Source organism: Numida meleagris, chromosome 5, assembly GCF_002078875.1.
Source record: "Numida meleagris isolate 19003 breed g44 Domestic line chromosome 5, NumMel1.0, whole genome shotgun sequence".
NCBI lineage: Eukaryota > Metazoa > Chordata > Aves > Galliformes > Numididae > Numida > Numida meleagris.
The window spans coordinates 20,106,023-20,128,758 of record NC_034413.1 but is presented as its reverse complement, the minus strand read 5'-3'; the positions used below and the strand labels follow the sequence as shown (position 1 = coordinate 20,128,758).

General features: G+C 44.9%; 1 protein-coding gene across 6 annotated transcripts in view; it reads left to right on the top strand.

The window, feature by feature from the left end:
- CAMK2G (calcium/calmodulin dependent protein kinase II gamma) overlaps nucleotides 1–22,477 on the top strand; it is a 115,206-nt gene extending 92,729 nt beyond the window's left edge. The window contains exons 14-22 of one of the 6 annotated variants that reach the window (XM_021397756.1): nucleotides 6,968–7,036; nucleotides 8,607–8,651; nucleotides 9,296–9,344; nucleotides 11,357–11,470; nucleotides 13,034–13,159; nucleotides 15,621–15,696; nucleotides 16,094–16,188; nucleotides 17,262–17,507; nucleotides 19,739–22,477. In XM_021397756.1, coding sequence (XP_021253431.1) covers nucleotides 6,968–7,036; nucleotides 8,607–8,651; nucleotides 9,296–9,344; nucleotides 11,357–11,470; nucleotides 13,034–13,159; nucleotides 15,621–15,696; nucleotides 16,094–16,188; nucleotides 17,262–17,494 — 807 coding nt within the window. In that variant the 3' untranslated portion in view covers nucleotides 17,495–17,507; nucleotides 19,739–22,477. The remainder of the gene's footprint in view (nucleotides 1–6,967; nucleotides 7,037–8,606; nucleotides 8,652–9,295; nucleotides 9,345–11,356; nucleotides 11,471–13,033; nucleotides 13,160–15,620; nucleotides 15,697–16,093; nucleotides 16,189–17,261; nucleotides 17,508–19,738) is intronic. The other 5 variants (XM_021397757.1, XM_021397758.1, XM_021397759.1 and 2 more) reach the window with 5 other exon arrangements.

Below are 22,736 nucleotides of genomic sequence, written 5' to 3'. Positions count from 1 at the left end.
CGATTTGTCTTGAAATCTGTAAGGGTCAAGTAACATCCATGCAGTGGTCAACAGGAGTTAATGCTGCTGTTTCTGTCTCTGTACTGTTCATGATCTTGAAGCCACACTGTTTATATTAGATTGTTATGCTGAAGTTAAATGAGGAGAACCCAAGTTCACCTGAACACCAATTTTATGCTGAATAGCATTACACAAAATGCTCAGAGTGAGCACTTCTGGTCTGTTTAAATGCTGACATCCAATAAGGCATTTTATGCACCTTTGATGCATTCACTCTTTGCACTGTATTGTTGTAATGCCTAGAAACTCCAGCTGAGATCAAGGGTTCAGTGTGCTTAGCACTGTAGTGATGCCTAAGCAGAAAATCCCTGCCTCTTAGCTTACAATTTGAATAGACAAGCTGACAAAGGGCAGGAGTAGAAATGGATTCACAGAGACAAAATGATTCACTCAGCATCACACAGAAGGACTAAAGCAGAGGTGGAAATAGGCCCCCAGATCTGCTAGTTCAGGCTGCCTCTCACTGATCCGCTTTGAGTTTAACTTATTTTTTTCCTACCTTAAATCCTGAAATGACTTTTCACAGGAATGTGAGTTAGAACAAGTGTGATATTTTAACATATATACAATCTGTTTCAGACTGGAGGAGAACTGCATGAAAATAACAGAAATGCAAAAAGCTATTGTAAAAGATATCCTTGTTAAGTGCCTAGAACTGTGAGTGGAATCTTGACTGGAATCACTCCACTTCCCTTAGCATCTTCTAGTATGCATTGTGTTTTCTGTAGGTGCTCAGAAAAGTTTACGCTTCCTGTTTCTAGTATTGCAGCTATGCTGAAGAGACAGTGATTCTTCAGGATGTATTCTGTCATCTGCTTACTTGAGCTTATTGCTACCTGAAGTGAGATTCTTTAAGTTTAATTGTAGAGAATCTGTTCCTCTTTTATGAGGTGACCACCTGAATTTAACACAAATGAAGAATTGATACCTGGGTTTGAGACGAAAATGTTGCCTATACTGATTTGGGAGAATATTTTGTTGCCTAGATTCAGGAAAATCCTTCAAGTGATCAGTGAGGTCCTTTACTGTAAGGTAGATCTCTTACTTTAACATTTTTCCCACTCCTTATGATGTCTCTGTACTGCCTAAAAATTCTTAAAAATGTAGCCATTATGGAGGAAGAGAGACCTATTAGTAAGCAAGCTTCTGTTATCTTATTTTCTTCATAAACTGCAGTCTTACTCTAGCTCTTACAGAGCTGTGACTGCTTACACCTCTTACAGAGGGAATTGAGAGACTGGTTTGCTGTTAGAAAGTTTCATTTGTTTATTTTAACTGAACTATGTTTTGATGCGTTAACACTTAATGTCAGTGCCTGGTGTTGGCATTGTCCAGCCTGTCCTGAGTTGTAATATCACTTGTGTGCTCTGGTCTCCTCACTCACCACCTAGCTAGAAATGATGTGCTTTCTGGGGTTTCCACAATCTATCACACCATGTTAATAGACCAACACTGTTTTAAATTTAGGTTGTGCTTTAATTAAATTCTGCTCTGCAGAGGTTTCTGTTTCAAGCTGTGTCAGTGTTATTTTTGCCTTTAGTTCTGAAGGAGAGAAATAGGAGGGTGATTGTTTTCTGTATGGATTGGTTGACTCTTCCTTTATGAAGAAGTTTTGGTTCTCTCAGCATTTTCCACTCCTTTTCTTGTTTCTGAAACTCACTGGAAATCTATTGAAACATCAAGTGATGCTATCTTCCTTACAGAAGTTTCCCTGCAGTGTCTTTCTTTGTCTGCAACAACTTATAGGATACATTAAAAATAACTCAAGTTTTGAAGCAGTTTCTCAGCTGATGTGAATTTCATCTTTTCCCAGTCAAGAATTCCCTGTTGTGACTGGAAACAAGGATTCCTCTGAGTTGGTGGTAGTCTGAGCTTTGTATTCATGCGCTGGTGGTACATTCATCTTAGCTCTAGCTTGAGGGAAGGCTTGTGGAGAAGTTAAATTGTCTTAAAAGGAGATGAAAGCAATCAGAAGGCTGTAGGGCAGGTAATGAATGGCAAGCCCTATGTTGCCTCTATGTGGAAGATCAATCAACAGATCAGTGGGCTTCAAAGCTTACATAGCACCGAAGGAGAACAGCAGATGGAAAGTTCATGCAGAGTTGATGGGGAGAAAAACTGTAATGCTGAGAGACCTGACAGATACAGTGTGGACAGAGTGAGACACTGAGCATGTCATGAAAAGAGCAGAGAAATGCGTGCTGAGCCTAGTTTACCAGAAAGTGGTTTTAGGTGTGAAGGAGTCTTTGAAGATGACTGAAGATGTCTTTTGAGCAAGAATAAATTCCTGGAAAGCTGGGTAGCACTTGAGCATTGCTCCCTGTTTGTTCTCCCAGTATCTGAGAGTATGAGGTGTTCTGGCTATTGAGTGCCTTTTTGCCTTTCTTGCTTTTCCTCTGTGTCTGAGCACGGGTGCATCTTGCCTCTCCAGTCAGCCCTAATTTCTTTCTGAGGAGTCCTTTCTGCTGCTATGTACAAAAATTTTCCCTTTTTCCTGAAGCCCTTGGGGACACCTCTCCCATTGTGGTCTCCTTCCCACCCCCTGAGTCTAGTTGCAAACACACCCTTGCTTCTTCCATGATGTGAGTGACTGGAGGTTTACTGCTCACTTTGTCAGTGTTGCTGGGCAAGCTGCACAGTTTTCTGAAGTGGGAAAGGACATATAGACACCCCTTGCATCCCATGTCTTGTACATATATATTCCTCCCTCTTCTCTCCTTTTATCGGTGTATGAGGCACCTATGCTTTGACCTCAACATTTGAGTGGATGGGAATCTTTGACTCTGCCCTTTCCCCTCGTGTGTAGCAGTGCTCTTCAACTTCTGACTGCACCTTCATGTGTGCCTGTGCCTTTCTGCTGCTGCTTATACCTGTCCTAGGGGAGCATTATTGGCAGGGGGGTCCTTGCTGGCACACTAATGTGTGAATAGTTTCTGTGCTTTTCTTCTCATCTCCTTTCTTCCCTTCTCTTTCCCTCTCTCAATGGTGTGTCCAGAAAAGGAAGTCGAGCTCCAGTGTGCATTTGATGGTGAGCACCTCCCGTAAGCTGCCTGCGATTCGTGCGTCTGCCATTCTCATGCCATGCACGCTCGGCTTGTGCTCATCACCCTACATAGCATGTCTGTGCAGGGGGGTGGTGGCGGGGAGTCATTGTGCACTGAAAGGTCCATGTCCTCACTAAAAGGGCCCTGTGATCATCTGGCCCCTGGCCAGCCACACAGTTCCCATTTTGTGCGGAAAATCCGCTGCTGGAAGTGCAGTTCGACCTTGCCTGCTGCCAGTGTCTGATCGGAGTGTGAAATAAAAAAAGGCAGTTGTTCTCCTGGGCTCAGAAGGGCAGGTGTGTGCCTGGCCTGGACATGGGGCTTTGTCATTCCGTTGCAGAGGTGCCAAAAAGAGAAGCAGGTGCTTTGCCTGGTATTGGTGCAGCCATCCTTGTTGGGAGCCCTGCAGTGTAGAACAAACTGGGAGTCGCTCCAAATGTGGCAGAGATTGATGGGGCTCTACTGTTCAGATGAAATGCGTGGGCACAGCACCGCTGGACAGCTCAGAGCTGCCGGATCCTTCTTTTTTTTAGTGTTCCTATTGGAAAAGTTTGTCAGAGCCTTTATAATCCAAAACTTCCTTTTGTTTTGATGTCGTTTATGTATCCCAGCATGACCAAATACCCAGTAACTACCTCCCCTGTCTTATTCATTTTGTTTTTCATCCATCTAGATGTTTGACATCTATAGAATTTGTTACAAAAGTAGTCAAATCTACTCTGAAGGGAGCAAAGAGAAAATTGGCCAGTGCCATATTGTAAGGGCTCGTATACAGCCCATTAGATAATGTCTGTATCTCTGACATGGAGGTATGAACAGTAACTGAAATACAGAATTAGTGATGGCATTGTCTCCTTTAGACAGAAAAAGAACAGAAAATACTTCTCCCTGCTGCAGGTGGGAATGGGAACATTGTAATACTGAGAAAGCAGAGTGATTTCTATGTTACTGCCTGGAAGATATTTCCCCTCTTCCTCCTTCAGTGATAGCTAAAGACTGTGTAAACACAAAAAGTAATCCCAAAGTACTTCTTAGAAAACCTGATGCTAGGGACATGCTTTTCACCAGCCCTGCCTTTATGAAATACCAGGGCAAGAGTTCTTTGTGCTTTTCTAGCATTGCCTATCTGCCCACTGCCAGCAGGACTTAAATTCCCTCTGCGTGTTGTTTTAAAGCAGTTGGGATATGTAAACTGTGTGTCAGCCTTAGAAAACATAAGAAGCAGTGAAGGCGGCTAAATTACCAGAGACAGCCCATGTGTTGGTACTTACGTTCTTTAGTTTGCCAGAAGTGTGTGTCCCTAGCGATATGATCACTGGTCTGTTTTCTTTCTCTTGCACCCTGTGTTGTTTGTGCCTGTCTGTCTGTCTCTTGTCCAGCTCAGGAAACATTGCCAAATGCTGTGCCAAAACTAATAGTGTTACATGGATCTTCAGAAGGGCCTGGCACCTTTTTAGGTGAATTGGGCTCTTTTAACTTGAGCTGTGCTGCTGTGAATTACCAAAGATCACAGCCTGCCCAGTGACGCTGATGTTGGCTGGGAGCAGGAGAGGAAGGGGGGTAAGGAGGGGTAAGAGCTGGCTGTTTACCCTGGGCTCGGGGTCAAGCACACCAGTCTTTTCCACTGAAGGGTAGTTGGCTGGATAGCCAGAAGACACAAGTATGTGTGGGAAACTCAGTACGTTAGATACCTCAGTCGGAGAAAGAACTATAAAGTGTATTTAGCCTAAGTCTTTTACCTCTTATTCTCTTGGGACTCTGTCCTGGAGTAGAATACTATGTGAATCTTGACTGGCAAATATGATGCTCTTTTTCTGTCACTGGATATGGAGGAGTATGATGGATGAACTGAGTGCAGCTTGGAGGGCAGGCTGCATGTTCTAGGTGCATGTGAGTTTATGCTTTGTAAGGTGACATCCCACACCTACAAAGCTGCTATCAACCTTTTTCTCCAAAACAGTGGCTTTCTGGATGTTTTATCCATTCAATCTCATGTATAAAGCCTTCCAAAAAATCAAAAGCATTTTTGTATACATTCTTTCATGCTGACTTTATCTTCTCATCCCAGTGGACTAAGAAAAATGAGTTGTGCTTTGCTCACTGCAAGAACTTTAGAAGATATATCTCTGCATTAGGCTCACTGGTTTTGAAGACATACAGGAACCTCAGTGCTGTGTGGATGAGTGGACCCAAACATTGCTACAAAATAGCTTGGGGTTCATTTTTTCAGGTCCATCTGCTCCTCTCTTATACTCACAGCAGCTTGTCATCTCTTCTGCCATTAGGCTGGAAATAACATGCAGGAAGCAAAGCTCTTGGAAGGCTAAAGTCTTAGGATAATATGAGGTTGTATAGAAAGAGGGAATAAATGATTTGTGAAGTGTTTCTCCTTTCTTAGTTTTGGGGGTGAGTGTGTCACATGTTCTTTTTTTCCCCATTAACTTTTAAAGCATTAATTACTGTCTCTCCCTCTCACTTTCCCCTCTTTCTATCTGCCCCATCATCCTCTTCTTTGCCCTCTCTCCCTCTCCTAAAGGGATGGCTAAGCCAAAGCATGCTGCTTGCGAAGGAAAACTAAAGTATTAGTGGATCTGTGTGAAGTTTCAGCCTCAAAGGCTCTTTCTCTGGTTGACCTGATTAAACTTTTGGCAGATGTTTTCCAACTCAGTATTTGACTTGTGCATTCTTTGTGCTGGATACTGGGTGATGATGGCCTGTTCTGCAGTGTGAGTTTGCACTCCTCAGGAATGGTGGAATAAAGAGCAACTACAATAAGGTCACCTTGCTGTGCGAGCTCAGCTCTAGTCATCCCCACTTGTTGACCCAAGGAATTTGAGTGAGGCTTCTGTAGTGCTTGTTTTGACACCGTTGCTGGTGTCTGACAGCAAGAGTGCTATACACCTGGTGTGGGGGTTATGCAACAGTGTAAACTGTAGGCTTATGTCCCCTGAAAATGACTGGATTTGTGGGCTAGGAAACATGTAGTGGTGGGCACAGGTTTGTCTTCCTAGAAGCAGAGTTTGTTCATTCCCAGCTGAACTGGCATACATGATAGTGGGACATTTCTTTGCAGCAAGCTGGCGACTGCCTCACTGTTGTGCTGTGTGAATGCAGGGAATGGAAACTCTATTCTTAACCATAGCTACAAGAAACAGAAGAGGGAAAAGATGGAAAAACTACTGGGCACCATCCAGAGAACTTGCTGCTTGGGGAACTGCAAAGACTTTTCCTTGCGGACACTCCCCCTCACTTTTCCATATTTTGGCCCAAAAGTTCTTATAATTCAGGACACAGCAGGGACACAACACACCGTACCTCACCTTTTCTCTACCTTCTCTGGAGGGCTGACCATGTATTTTCTTACATCAGTAGATTCTCTGGGAGTTTCAGCATCATCACATATCTAGGACTGTTCGTGTGCACTTTGGGACTTCTCAGTCACAACTCCCATTTGTCCCTTGTTTGAGGAGGCACCTTGGCAGTTGTGCCTCTGTCACTTTTGTAGTCTTTCTCTTGGGACTGCTGTCACTTTCCATTCTTCTTCACCAAATATTTTTGTCAGTGCTCCTTCCAAGACTCCCTGCATCCCTTTAGGCTGCTGCCTTTTCCCCTTCCATTTTCCTTCCTTATAGCTCTAGCAGTCCGTGCACATTTGGGGTTTGGTATTTCTCTTACAACATCTGTTGCCTCTGAGGTAAGGATGATGTCCAGTGGCCTGGGCAGCACTCCTCCTTCCTCCCTCTTCTTGACCAAGATGGTGGGTAGGGGTGGGTCTGAGGTCGTGGTTGGAGTTGAAGAAATGCTGTTTTTTTCTTGCTATCCTTGCCCAGCAGGAGAACTAAAAACATGTTTTTCTGTCTCAGCCACAGAGCAACAACAAAACCAGTATAGTAAGCACTGCAAAAGAAACACCCCCAGTGCAGACGTCCATGGTATCTTCCCCAACTGCTTTTTTTTTTTTCTTGTTTGGTTTAATTTTGACTCTGTCCTTTCCCCTTCTCTCCTTCCCCCACCCCGAGTGCTGCTTGTGCTGCTGTTTCAGCTTGTGTTTTGGCTTCGTTCTGTCTGTGTCCCTGTGCTGCTGTGGGTACTGGTCACAGCCTCACAGGCTTTGGGGTGGGGGTGCTGAGCAGAGCTGTGGTGGGATGTGGGGATTGCAGCTTGCCTGGACTTCCCCTTGTGCCATCCCTGTATAGTTCTGTGTCCCATTCAACTGGTCCTGCTGGCTTTGGGGAGGCTGGTTTGGAAGAAGAGTGACCAGCTCTATCCACTCTCCAACATCTAGAGAGTTGAGGATGGACTTCAGGACACCACGGGGAAAAAAAGTGTTTTCAGAGGAGGACCTAGATGGCCTGTTTGGCCTCCTCAGTTGTGTGCTTGATCCTCTGCAGCTAGCTGGCTTGCTGAGCTAGCATTTTCTGTTTGACGGGCTTTGTACAGCAGGCTTTTAGGGTGCCCTTTGCCTAGTGCAGTTAATGGCGCAGCACAGCGTGCTCTCCTTAGCACACCTGGGAGATCAAGCAGCAGTGAGATGAGTGACAGAGGTGTGTGGGTGAGTGTACATCACTGCACCGACACAGTCCTGGTGCCCTTGCTGAGCCACTCTGCCAGAGTGATGGCAACTGGAGGAAATGGTGCGGGATCCTGAAGCCTTGTCCCGGTAATGAAGGGATGAGCAGGAGCTGGTTAGTGCATCCATAGACCTGTAGCTGCTCTTTGTTGTGTGTCACTGGAGAGTTGGAATTTGCAATTTTTTTGAGTGTGGAATGGTGGGGTTTGATGTTCTTATTGTTTGTTATAGGGCAAAGGGCTCTTGGGACACTTCATAATTTTCTGCTCTCCCTTCAATGACTCTGGTCATTATGGTTTTGATATTGAAGGAACCTTTCTAAATTACTATTATGATTATTGAAATTGGATCCCACCTTAGAGACTTGTAGACAAACAAGCCTTTTTTTGCAGCCCAGTTCCCTTAGCAACTCCTGATGAAGGGCATCGATGTGGTCTGGCTTATCCTTTAATAAGGAAATTATGAATGTCCCTTTTTGTGGATAGGACACTCAGCATACTTTCCCAAAACCTAGGAGACAAAGGCCCCAGCCCAGTATTACCCTTTCCTGCCTTCATCCACCTTCTTAATCGTTTTCCAGTGAAGATACTGCTGAGGAGTCATTACCCAGTGAACAGCTGTAGAGGGCTGGCTGTTGTGCTGCTCTCTGGCATTTGTGCCAGCCTTCTTCTCTGGAGGCGAACTGGGGATTAGGGGTAATTGCAGGGAGTGCTGGGGGCTTTGTCTCCTTGTGACTGTAGCTTTTAGTACAGTGTCTCTCTTCTGGAAACTTTCTGTGTAGGAAGTGTGTGCGCATGCACGCAAGCACATGTGTGCTGTTTGGAATTTGTGGTTTGATTTTTGTCAGTCACCTTTTCTACACTTGCTGGGGAGTGAAAGCAAATGAGAATGCATGGGAGCTGGAGTTTAATGATTCTTCCATCCTTTCCTAGGAGCCTCAAACAACTGTTGTCCATAATGCTACAGATGGCATAAAGGTAAGGGATGGGAGTGTTGCCAGAGAAACTTCTCTCCGACATTCTCACCTTTGTGTGTCTGAGTTCAGTTTCTGCCTTTCTGGTGTTCTGTTTGTAGCATGTGTCTGAATACTGCTGGCAGTAGACTGGGAGGGTTGTGTCACATGGATGTAGATCTCTAGAAGAGCCTGAGTAGGGACAACAGTTCAAATATCTTCATCTCTTTTTCACAGTAGTGTGTAACCACCACTTTTAGGTGGGGTGGATGAGAAGATACAGGTGCTCATGCATTTTATTTCTTCTGGAAAGGGAGATCTGTTCCTTTGAGAAAAGCTGAGGAAGGGCTCCTAAGCTCTTGTGGCTATTCTTCTTCCAAAAAGAAGCAACTCCCATTTGATCTCACTTGACGGAGTTTGGTTACTTCTGTTCTTATAAAAATTCTGCGTGGATGGCTTGAACTTGCTTCTACATGCAAAAGCAGCAGTGCTATCAAGTTTTGCTTAATATTTTTCCTGCTTTCATCAAAATCTTCGCTGTGTCATCCTGGACCTTTGGCTATATATTTATGCTTTCCCTACCTGCCTTTACAAAAAAAATTAAAAATCAAGTTATTTACTAACACTCCTGACTGCTGATGCCTGGTAATGCTCTGTTCTGCCATGCAGGGTTCTACAGAGAGCTGTAACACCACAACCGAAGATGAGGATCTGAAAGGTAGGTGTTTTGCCTGTAACTTCCATTACAGTTAAGTGCAGGCAGGGGTTCCTGGAGATTTGATCACTACACTGAACTATCTTACCATATTTCTGTATATGACTCGGTTCGTAAATTCACCATGACATCGCCATTCCTGTCACAGTGGGACAGTATGCTGGGGAACCAGTTGACTTGGCCTCTGTGATATACAAACCCTTTTTGTCCTGAGCTAATTCATTTTTGTCTCAGATTTAGATCTCTTTGCTTGCAAATTTCATAATCTGTTCATCTCCAGTCCATTTCTAGGCATGGAAAATCTCTGCTAGTCTCTCAAGGTTTAGAGTCTGTGCTTTTTATGATTCCCTGCAGGTTACAGGGAGTTGAAACCTCTCTGTAGCTCCCTTGTGAAAGAAGCAGCCTCCCTTCTTGCCTCTTTCAGGGAATCTTTTTAGTGATGTGTGCACACCTTTCTCTCCCCCACCCTTCCTCTTTGGGTCTGTCTATTTTTGCTTCAAAGACAAAGATGATAGCCTGTTGTCTGAATTGAAGTGATTTCTCATGTCCCTGATGGAGATGCTGGTAGAGGGAGAGACTAAGAAGAGATTTCATGCCTTTCAGTGACCACATCATAAATATTCCATGCTTGTAAAACTCTCTAGGTGAAGGAGCTCTGGGTCCCTTATCTGCTAGTGTTGTTCTAGCAGCTGTCCTTTTCCTGACCTCCATAAAGAGGGAAGAGAGGAAAGAAGTTTTCCTGAATGAGCAGGTTCAGAATGGGTGAATGCAGTTGGCAGATACAGTATTAGTTTGCATTTTGAGGCAGAGGCATCCTCATTCTCCCTGTAGTCAATCAGAGTTGCATATTCAGGGAAAAATCAATGCCGGCCCTGTGGTGTAGAAGCAATGTCACCTCAGTCAGCTGGGCTAGTTCCTGCTGCTTTTCCTGCAGCTTGTCACAATCTGCTGTCTTCTCTTCTGAGGAGTCATAGGGAGCAGAAATGTGTGCTGGTGGCTGAATGAGCTGTACAATACCGATTGTTTCAAGTGAGACCTGACTTCATGATAGCATAGTGTCCTTCCTCTCACCTCTTTGCCAAAGAGTTGTCTGTGGTTTAAGAGCCCAGCTTTGAGGGAAGAGAACTGGATGGTTTTCATAGCATGGTAATGAAACTGGTTTACCTAATCTCTGGTGCATATCTGCCCAGAATAGATGATTGTCCAGAACCTCCTCTCTTTTGGCAGCCTGCATTCAGGAGAAGTTCCATACTGGAGGCATCTGAGCCAATGGGTGTCCTGCAAGACAGGAATACAAATGCTGTGAAGAGAGGGAGGCTAGGTGGGGAAGCAAGGGCAGCCGGCCAGGACTATATCTATGAAGAATTATATAGGACTGCATTGCCGCAAATCAAAACAGATTTGGCAGAGGTTAGAATATATTATGATCTTAATAGAAGGGAATATTTGAAAGGTAGTTGGGTGGGAATGAGCTTGCACAGTAATGGTTTGTGCTATGACCAGCTCTATCTGGTAATTTTAGTGCTTCTCTTTATAGCAGTATTCCTTTTCCACTCCTGCCCCTCCTTGTTTTAAGCAAAGCAAACACTCAAGCAAGATTAAATAGACCAAAAGCTTTGAAGTGTTGGAGCACAGCGTTCTGCGTAGCCATGACTCTGGGAACAGGGAAGAGCTCATGCAATTCCACTTCTGACCTCTTATTTTCAATAGACACAGGTTATGCAGATCTATTCTGTGTAGTAGGAGACATTGTGCTACATCAGTGACAGTTGCCTCAGGGCTGTGTTGTTTCCACTGTGGTGGGGCTGAAGGGAACAGCCCCCCATGTCTATATAAATTGCACAGCAGTTCCATGTTGTAAAGCTGTCTTCTTGGCTTTGCCCTGAAGGATACTCCTGCATGTTTTGTGCCAGCACTGTGGTTTCTTTAATGTTCTCCTATTTCCTTTCTCTTTTTTTATTTACTGAACTTGCGTGTTTTGTTTGTGTTTGTGTTTTAATTCCCTGCCATGCTAGCTCCCCCTCTCTCCACCGGGGACGGCAGCTCAGTGCTTGAAGGACGGAGGCACAGTGAGAGCAAAACACAGACTGAGTCCATGCAGTCCCAGCTTTCTCTCTGTTTCTCAGCCAGTAAGTCCAGGGGTGCAGTGCTCCACAGCATCTTTTTCTCACCCCTCCCTCTACCTTTCCCGTTTCTCCTTCCCCAAGAATTTTCCTTTCCTTGACTTCCTTCCAGAATGTTCGTTTTCCATTCCCAGTACTCTAGAATAAAGAGAAATCATCTCCCTTCCTGCAAAATACCCTCCTTCGCGCTCTGAAAACTTCCAAACCTTTCCCTCCCCTTTTGAAAAGACAGAACCTCATCTTGGCCAATTCCATTCCCTTGCTTCCATCTAGGTGAGATTTGGACTTCCTGGGAGATACGCTGCCTCTCGGGGTCTCCTCGTGGGAGTCCCTGCACATCTGGGTTTCCTGTTCTGTACGTGGGCCAGCGGCACGGTTCTGCTGCAGGGCACACAAGGCTGAGTTCAGTCTCACTTGGCATGAGCTTGGGAGCCCCCTGGACAAGGGGTAATGCTCAGGAAGCACAGAGTGAATGAATAGCAGTTGTTGGTGCCTGCATCAATGGTGTTATGGAAGGGATGCAGCTGCTGGACGACCCCCCAGCATTTCTGAACCCACCATCATGTGCTCAGAATGAAAATCTGTTGATAGTGTTGGTTCTGAGGGACATCTCTCTCTCCGGTGCTTTACACTGCACATCTGTGGTACTCAGTTGCTGGTACCATGATTGGTCTCTCAGCTGTGGTGCCTTCTGCCTGGTCCCTCCTGAACTGGCCGCCTCTGAGAGGAGCGAACCTGTGGCTGAAAAGCTCTGCACACAGTTGTGTACAAGCTGGTAGGTTGGAGAAGGACACAGGTGGTGTTCCCAGCCTCCCTCCTACACACACACCTTACTTGTTGCTTGTTTAACACTGTGGTGGGAGGATCCTTGCTGTGAGTTGGGAACACTGGGAGTGTTTGGTTCTGCTCAGGTCAGTCTGGGAAGGGAGGAGCAGGTGTGCTTTCTTCTGTCTCCTCCTGCTGTCCATTTCCTGCACACAGCACCCGTGTCTCATGTGGTGCAGCAGTTAGAGCCTCTGATTATTTTTGAAGTAGGTGTAAGAATGTCACACTGCTGGTTTGTGAGGCACAGTAGGAAGGAAAGGTGTTTTGCCTAGCCACAATGGAAGGGAAATGATCTCTTCTTGAGTCCTTTTTGCTGTGAAGTGCCCCTTGCTGTTTCCTCATTACCTCGTTCCTGCTGTCCGCAGGCCCTGCTCAGCGCCCTGGGGAGCACCATCTCCCTGCTCGCCCCCCTCCCCGAGTGAGATTTGCAGTGATGGGGTGCTCTGCTGCCTTTCCCTTCGCTCCTATCTCATACTCGCCCTCGTGCTGCTCTGTCCCACCCAGTGTTCCCGCTCACCTCAGGCCACCGCCCGCAGCACCATGGTGCCCGCTGCGCTCCCGGGGCCCTCATGCTCGAGGTCTCTCAGAGCAGCACCCACGGCTGAGGTAGCGGAGCTGGCTGGGCTGTGGGTGTCTGCGTGCCCTCGGGCTGGGGCTGTGTGTGCATTTGTACTTCTCTGTTGGTTTTGCTTTCTGGTTTACATTTGTTTGTTTATTATTGTAATGCTTACGTTTGTTTTGCAGCTACACAGTCTTGTGAAGAGAAGCTTCTTGCCTGGGACAGCCCAGGGCAGACATTGGAGTTAGAGCGTGCTCGGTCGGAGCCCTTGCTAACTCCAGTAGTTCCCTTTGTTCTTAACAGTGCACCGTGTAAGTTAGCAGCCGGGTAGCAATAGTAGAGTAGTGCAACTAACGCTAGTCACCTTCGTTGTGAAGTATCCCTCTTCTCCCCCACCTCGGTGCCCCTCCGGCCGGGACGGCTGCTGGGGGCCGGCGGGAGGCACGGCCGCTCGCGGCGGGCGGGGAAAGAAAGGGCCGGGCCGGGCGGCGGCAGGGCCCGCTCCGCGCACGGCCGCCCGCAGGCGGCGCTCCCGCCCGCCGCACGCGGGGCTGTAGGGAGCGGCGGTGGTCGCAGGGGGGCGCCGCGGGGCCGGGCGGGCTCTCCCGCCTCCCCGACGGGAGCGCGGCTGCGCGCTGCGCCTTCTGCCGGGGCCTGGGCTCCCGGAGAGCTGTTGCGGCAGCGCCAGTTGGCCGCCGTGGCCAGCCCTCCTGTGAGGCTACCCAGCAGAGCAGGAGGCTGCCTCCTGTCAGTCTTTCCTACTGGTGCGTGCTTGTCTTCCTTCTGTGCCCTGCTGCTGTGCCAGTTTGGAGGCCCCGGGACTCACTGCAAGCAGCAGGTGTGAATGCCTTCCCGCCTGAAATCCTGGGGCACCATTCTTTGGAAAGCGTGGCTCACCCTCTGTGTGTCAGCTCTAGCTCGGGGCATGTAGTGAAAGCAAGCTGACAAGCACAGTCTGGCATGGACTGGTTGAAGGGCAGGGCCAACGCAGCTTCGTGGCGATGTTTGGGAAGTGGGTGCCAATCTCTCTGGGATGAGGAGCACACAGTGGCTGTGGTCTGTGGGTTTTGTCACTCATCCCATTCCCATGTGAAACCTTTCCCATGGGCCCTGTCTTCCAGGCACCGCATGCATCTGGGTGTGCTCTGCATGGGAAGGGCTGCAGTGCGCCAGCGTGCTTCATGGGGAAATAGTTCCAGATGATAGGCTTTGTAAAAATGTTATTCCCAAGAGGCATAGCCCACTGTGCCCTTTTAGTCCATTCCTTATACATGTCATTTAATGTGTGGAAATGTGTACAGTCTGAGTGGAAAAACTGACTCCTTAGCATCGTGAACCAGGTGTCCCCGAACTGGGGTGTTTCTGTGTCTAACTCAGTAGTATAGTCCCCTTAGTGGATTTTCAGAGTGAATGCAGACACTTTTCATGGCCAACGTGATTACCGTCTTGTTTCTCTTCCACTGCACTTCTCTCTCAGTGCTGGAGTGATAGGCACATGTGGGTAAAGTTTCAGGGTGGGGGGAATTCAGCCTAGCATCTAGCAACTAGAGTGAAATTCAGCTTCCCTGACTTGGACATCCAAAGATGGCAGGTTGGACTCCAACACCATGCTCCTAATGGTAGGCATCTGAGATACCTCAGGTGAGACTTCCAAAGGTGCTTGCTTCTTTAAGGGCCTGCAAATGAGTAGTTCTGTGTCAGACACCTGCATTTTGGATGCTTAAGGGCATTCCAATTTTGGTGGTAGGAATTATACATTATTTGGTAACAGCAAACATAATAACCGAGCACTTTTAAATGCTTGTACAGTGTGTAGTGTATACTACCTCATGGGAAACTGTGGTCAAGGCTGAAGAGCTGTTGGGTGTGCATACACACTGAGACATACAGTCATAGAACTCAAGTTCTTTTATCTAACAGAGCCAAGTCAAAATTTGTCAGTGTTAAGGACTTGTGGTATCGGAGGGGTGATGGACAACCTCAAAGGGAATGGGGCCTGGGTAATCAGCTGTAGAAGACCAAGAGGAGAGTGCAGAGGTGCTCACCAGAAAGAACTTGAATCAGCAGAGGGCAGCTAGCTGCCTGTCTTCACTTGCCCAGTATGCTGAGGTGGGTCAATGACAGCGCTGTCCTAGTTCTGAAAAGAACTCTGCCATAGGGATCTGCCCGAGGAGCAGAGTGTTTATTGGTATATACCTAGGATCTGTTTGTCCAACCTATCCATCCTGCTGCGATTGTCTTTCTGGCTTGTCAAAATCATCCCTACATGTCCCAATTGCTTGTTTGCAGCATTCATGATAGCTGAGGTATTGGTGATGGTGATGGGCAAGTTGCTGGGAAACTTTTTCCAATTGGTCTGGTCTGCATGGTGGCCATTTCCATATGGCTGCTATGGTGAAAGGTTTCCACATCTTAAGCTGCCAGACAGGTGATTCACAATGGCAGGTTCACTAGTCAAAATCCCTGAAAGCACCTAGAACTGTCATGAGACCTCTGGTGCATGAGACAGGCCTTTCTAGAAGAATTTGAGCATTACATCTTTATTTCCTTTCTCCCTCCATTATGAGATCACCATTCCCCTATCATACCACTGCCCCTCTACGCTCATATGGATGGCTGTCGTTACTGCATATGTCCAGAATGCAGGGAGCAGCAACCTGTGAGATCTAGACTAATGGTGCTCTGCAAATAGCTTGTAGGAAGCACCCACTACCCTCATATTCCCATTTAAGCTTTATGTGCAGTTAAATTGCTCTTTCTTCTTGTTCACAGTGCGTAAACAAGAAATTATTAAGATAACAGAGCAGCTGATAGAAGCCATCAACAATGGAGACTTTGATGCTTATACGTAAGTACTTGATGGTTAGTGCGTAGACGCTTTTCTGACAGGTTGTGTGCAAGCTATGTTTCAGCTCCTGGGTATGAGTAAGGAGTCATACAGTCAGGGACAGTGAAACGTGTTGTAAATTGTAGCCTTTATTGTTTGTAGTTAAGATATATTAGAGTGGTCTGAGAATAAAAGTTGGTATACCAGAAACATAGATGCTTGTTTTGTGTGAAGTGCTGACTAGCACCAACCCTGTGTTGCTACAGCAGTACCCCACCGTCCAGACACTTACTTCTCAGAGTAGTGAAATTGTGAGGTGCACACGGGGTGCAAGTCGCATACCATACTAATACTTCATTGTGTAAATAGGATTTGGGTGCTAATGGAGGCTGTAAGGCTGTGCTGCTTTTCTTTGCAGAAAAATCTGTGATCCTGGTTTGACCTCATTTGAACCTGAAGCACTGGGGAACCTGGTTGAAGGAATGGATTTCCATAAGTTTTACTTTGAGAATTGTGAGTGGGTGGATTTGGTAACACTATCAGCCTTCTCTGTAACCTTCCTTTATTTCACTTTTTTGGGGGAAAATTACTCTTGCTGGTTCTGATAGCCAGAATAAACAAGAACTTGGTTGTGCATGGATTGTGATGCATTTATAAGAGACAGCATGCTTTCCCTCAAAGCCTTTTTCAGCAACAATTTCTATGCTAACTCCCAAAGCTCTTCACTGTAGGCATATGATTTGCCTGGTTCAAATTATTTACAAGCATGGACAACAGGAGCTTTAAAAGTTTGAGGCACCAGATTTGCTACTGATATGAAATAGAAATGGATGAACATATTTTCAGTGAAAAAAAAAAATCTGTATGTTTGAGATAAACGTACTGAATAGTCAAACGTGAAAATAATCGTGCACAAACTACTGATGTGTTAACTTGGAGTTTTCCCTAGGCAGTTTCTGATCTCTAATACCTAATGAACCCCTTAAGTGGATACAAGGGTCACCTTGTCAGCCTGGGACAGAAGAGTGGATTTGCCTCCCTTTCTGGGTGTCTCCACAAAATGAGAACTGAAATTTAATTTGTTTTCTTTAGAAAGATGAATCAAGGTCTTCAGTACAAGAAATTCGTAGTGCTCCAAGTGTGCAGACTTTGTGTCTCTCAGAAGCCTGTTCTGGAGTGAGTGTTACACTGCTCTGAGACCTGTTCGTATTTACTGCAGACCTAGCTTATAGATTTCCTGATCATTTACACTCTTGCAGCAGTGTTCTGATAATTAAAAGATCATTCCCTGTAACTGAAGAAACAGCAGCATTGATATAGAGAGTAACAAGTATCCTTTACAGAAGTGAGAGCAAGGAGAACAAGGGGTTCTAGGCAATAAGGGCTCAGTTCCAAAGGAGAAGGAGAGGTGCTAGGAAAAAGAATTAGAAAGGCTTGGATTTTTGCCTGGAAAATGACAAGAGCAATTTTTGTTGTATCCCCAAACCAAGCTAGAGGTGAGTAGACTACAGAAAATGGTGGATGGGAGGGAAGCTGTTCCTCTCTCGGTGGTAAAATTAAGCTAATGATTTTGCGTGTTCTGCCAGTACTGTCGAAGAACAGCAAGCCGATACACACCACCATCCTGAACCCCCACGTCCATGTCATCGGTGAAGATGCTGCTTGCATTGCGTATATCCGCCTGACACAGTACATTGATGGCCAAGGCCGGCCCCGCACCACGCAGTCCGAAGAGACCCGCGTCTGGCACCGCCGAGATGGCAAGTGGCTGAATGTCCACTACCACTGCTCTGGAGCCCCTGCAGCACCTCTCCAGTGAGGATCATACACGGGTATGGACTATCAGGGAGAGAGCATATCATGCACACACCAAAGGCTGCTCTATGTGGGAATTCAGTGTCATACACCTAGGCTAGTCAGTGATATTTAGCTGACTGAGAAAGAATCGTTTCCAGTTGTCTGTAGGCAAAAAACTTACATTGGTCTGTGGAAGCCATGTCCTCTGTACTGGGGAGGATTATCTGCCACTCCTAACAAATTGGAGTCACACGCCAGATGTTTGCTCCGGAGCATAGCTACCACTGTGCCTATAGTGCTTCCTCAGCTCTGTGCTCAGACCACAATTAACGGTCCTGCTCTGCAGACCAGAGAGGAAGAGTATCTCCTGGTGTGCACAGCTTTGCTGTTTCCCAGCTGTCAGGGACCTGCTTTCTCTACTACAGAGAGGACTCTTGTTTGGCTGCTGTAGCATAGTTAAACAAAGCTAATAAATCTTTAGCTTTGACAAAAGCAGAGAGATAAGTTAGCATGTGCTGAGTAATGCCTAGTTCTAATGCACCTCTTTTGATAATGCCAACAGCACAGATGACTAAGACTATGAGCAAGGGCAGGAGTAGGCTGTCAGACTGAGAAGTGAACTCCAGCCTTGAGCACAAGCTGTAAATGTTGGTACACAAAGAGAAAAAGGCAAGCATGGGGGGGAAAACTGGGAGCAAAAGATTGTTTTCGTATGATGTACTACTAAACCATGGTTAATTACCAGGTTTCATAGACTATTTTAATACCTTTTCTGTGAACCAGGGGAAGGACAGAGCAAGTTGGCAGTTTGAAGACTATGAATTACATGGTGGTAATTTCAGACAGCTTTTTTAATGAGAACGTACTCTAGAGAGCATGTTATAAGATCTACAGAGAACAATCGCTATGCCGTAAGAATAAAGATCTATTTATGTAAATACTATTACTGATTTTCTGATTAGCAGAAGCTTTTGATGCTGAAAAAAAACACAGAGGAAAAGAAATCTAAATAAGTTAAAATATCACAGGATTTAAAACAGCCCTCAGTTTGCTTGCCACAGTTTAGCATGGGCAGAAACTTTGATTGTAAAATTTGAACTGAAGCAACGATTTGTTCTTTGCTCTTAGAGGATAGCAATATGGTTCCATTTACTTTTGAAGAAGGCTTTTGGGGCATTATGGTGTTTATTGCCGTAGTGGTTTCTCTTATTTAGATGTACATAATCTTTCTGCCTCCTTTCACTGTATGCTGAAGTGTATGTCACATTCATTTTTAAACACCTAAGTTTCCTAATCTTAGCAACTTTTTACTGATGGTTTTCTATTTAAAAGCAAAGGGGGAAAAAAATCCCAGTAACTCCCATACTTGGTAAGGAAGCTTTTTTAAGTGTGGTCATCGGAGAATGAGCCACTCTAGTATAGCTATGGCTTCTTGTGTACTGCTTAGAACTAAGCCAAGAGCAGATTTTATTCTTACGTGTTGTGAGGGATTGAACCCTACTGATGGCAATGGAAGGAATGTGAACTATCACAAGCAAACTGCAGAGATCACATATGGAATTTAGAAAGTAACAGCCAGTTTGGATGCACTACAAGCAGGGCAGCTTTCAAGAGAGCTAGATGGTCAGCTGAATTTTCAGGGAGTAAGACAATTAGAAGACTTTGGAGGGAGAAAAAAATAACTTGCTTCACTTTTCATCACAGAGATGTTGAGGAAGGCTTCTATCATAGACTTAGTCTACTGTGAAGTATCAGAAAAGACGTAGAACAAATTAGGAGATAAAAGACATTATATTGTAGATGTTAAGAACATCCAAGGATGGTAAGTATTGAAGACTTCAAAATAATAATTAGTATAGATCTTCCATTCAAGGCAAAAGCCAATTGGAAATGAGGCAGAAACTGTTCCTTAGGACCAGACTCTATGATCACTCCTTTGGGGAAGCTTCTTCAACTTCTGTCACACATCACTATGAGATAGTAGACCTAGGTCTGCTCCAATCAAGCAATTCATTTTAGCAAGCAGCTATTTTGTTAGCATACTCAGTCACCCAGAAAGGAAAATATGTTCCCTCTTGTCTTCATAGCTCTCCTGATGAGCCCCAATCTGTTTTAGGAAGAGTTTCTCCCTGCACCGAGTAATTAGCCTGTAGAAAAACTTGTTTTATTAATTGTGTACTGCTAACATTTGGCTTTCTTTCCTTTCATCTTCTGTCCTGCTCTCCCCTCTCATTTCTGGGTGGATGCTACCTCTTCATGACTGCAGCAACTTGTGGAGATACTCAGCTGGAGGGCAATATCTTCTTAGCAAGCAGCTCTGGAGTGCCTGAGTGACAGCAATGGTCATGTCTGTTTTGACATTAATAAATAAATAAATAAAAATTACAAACAGGCAGCAGCCAAATGCACGAAACCCTGCATGCATCTGATGCTCCAGGCGCTGCCTTTCTGTTGTTTTCCATGGATCCATCGTGTCTGTTTCTGCTGTACGAAGGTGTTTTTAAATCTTAAAAAAAGACATGTTGTTTGTATAAAATAATTAAAAAACAGGAGTAATGCTAATTAAATGACAGATTATCCAACGTGCCCCCTCCCCCAGGGCTAAGAAAATGGCAGCAGCTGGAACATCTTTCTGAAATGAAGTGAGGGGGAAAGCAAAAGTGAAGGAGAGAGAGAGAGAGAGAGGGAGAGAAAAAAAGAAGGCGGCTTGAGCGGCGGATGGCTGAACTGTGCTCTACAAAGCCCGGTAGAAGTTAACATCGCGTTCAGGCTGAACTGTGACTTCAGTCACTGAGCGGTGGCGTTGGAGACCCCAGAGGAGCCAGTGTGAAGACTGGGGCTCGTGAGCGAGGAGGCGCTTCTCTTCGTATTGCCCAGCAGACTGACTTCAGCCTGAGTTTCTTCTTACGTTTCTGCACAGCAAGAATGCCATGGAAAGCTGGTTGCTTGGCTGCTGGATCCCAAAACAGACTTTTTTTTAAAAAGAAATAAACAAAATGGGATGTTGATTTAAAACTAATGGTGAAAGTGTAGGGATTAAATAAAATGGATTTAAGTGAATATAACTTAGATAGAAGCTTGCTCTTCAGAGATACAAGTTTTAGGAACAGCCACTATCTGGCTAGACATGGAGGTTTGAAGCCAGCTTATTTAATTTAATAACAACTACACAAAAAGAGGGAAAAAAATGCATTGCATTAAGAGCAGAGATTTCAGAGGAAAGAGGGGTATATGTCTGGGATTTTCTATTTTTTTTTTTTCCTTTCTAGTAGCATAGTTGGGATCCACAGTGCTGCAGAACACGTGTTCCTTAGGAAGCAGACAAGAAACTTAGTGTTACGTTCTTCATGAAGACTTGCACATACACTCCTATATGAGGCATAAATAGCGTGTGTTTTTTATACTGAAATATATGCACCCATAGAATTAAAGGGGTTACCTGGCCTCCTGTTTGATTTGTTTGTTCTCCGATGAAAATAGCAGTGGGAGCCAGCAGCCCCAGCCAGGTGCTTCTCCCCACCACTATAACCCATCTAATGTTTGTAAGTGTCATGTTTCCTAGTGTTTATTTGGATAATTTTTCTATTTTTTACAGTGATGTTGTAACACAGAAAACTATCAGATCAGAACCTCAAACCATAGCTGTAGGACTCCGGGCCACCTCCTGGTGCTGCCTCTGGGTGTTAAGAGGATACCTCATGAAGCAGAGGGGAAAGGGAATTAGCACATGTGATCTGATGTTTGTCCTTTGGGCCAAGTCATCTTCCTTTCTTTTCTTTGCTGGAAAGGGAGTCCGTTTCCTTTATTCATTGCATAGGGAATGTGGAATTGTCTTGTTGATCTTACCAGGAACTGATCCTAGCCCCAAGAAGAAAACTACCTTTCTGGTGGACCCTTTCAGTAACAGAGTTTGTCTTGACCAAGGGGAAGGACAGGCTTATTCATTATTTACAGAATCTGAGAAGGGCTTTTACCTGAATTTCTGTCTACCCCATTCATTTTCTGGATCCTTGAAGGTAATTAATATGATTGCATTGACAGCATATGAAATGTGAGGCAAGCTCTGTACAGACTACGGGACAGAAGAAAGCTAATTTGGAATTCTAACCCTTATTTAACAGAATGCAGAAGATAAAAGCTGTTGCACAAAGTGGGGCTGTCTCCCCCAGATAGCTGTCTGCTCCCTATTTCAGAGAGGTGCTATCCCACACCAGGATTGGATCAGCTAACCTGTTAGGAAGGAAAAGACCGTGTACATCTCTCAGGTTTGTCTGAATAAATACTCTCCTCTTCCTCCCTCCACCACCCCAGGGAGGACTGTGGGGCTTGAATGCATAGGGGGCAAACACTAGGTGTTATTATTTCAAAACATTTTAAAGACAGCACTAAGCCAATGAGTGAAGTGGAAAAATGAAAAGCCTTGATATTTTATTCAGATTTTTTTTTTTAAGTCACGAGAGCGCAAACAGGAGATTACAATTATGCCATTTAAAAAGGATAAATACAAAACATTATGCATGCCTTTAGGTCTGATCTTCCTTGTCTCTTTACCTGATGATTATCAATAAGAAAAAGAAAACCCTCTGTATTAAGTATCTGCATCTTTCAGAGAAAATTTAAAAAGAAAAGAACTCTTTGGGTTTTTTGGTTTTGCACAGTCTTGGAGACAAACTCTCTTTTGATTTCTTTTTTGTTTGTTTTGTTTCCTTTTAAGTTAATGAGAACCCTAGCTTGGTATGGCCATTATCAAACACAGCTCTACACCTTTAGCATTCTTAATGTTCTCTTACGGGGCTAATATAAGCATCTATATAATATATATTATAAATATCACATTTTAAGCAGGAAATGGAAGGCATTTGATGCAGAATTTTTGCATGATATAGAAATAACTAAAGTTAGCTAGTGTTTGTTTGTTTGGTCTGAATGTTGGTAGAACCTTCATAGCTTTGTTACAATGAAACCTTGAACTGAAGATATTTAATAAAATAACATTTAAACAGTGCGTAGTTTTTGAGTGTCACATCTTTTTTGTTTAAACCATGGGACTTCTGGGGTGAAAAGCATTCCACAAAGCTATTTTATATGTCAGTAAGTAATGTAATTAGACACTATCACATTTAAAAAGAAAAAGGTAAGTGATACTGTAACTGAAAATGTAGTGGCATTAATTAAAACAAAGGGCCAGGAGAGCCTGTGACAATGAACTTTATGGTATTTCCCTGATGGAACAGGGAATAATAGGGAAGTGTTGCTTCTGATCC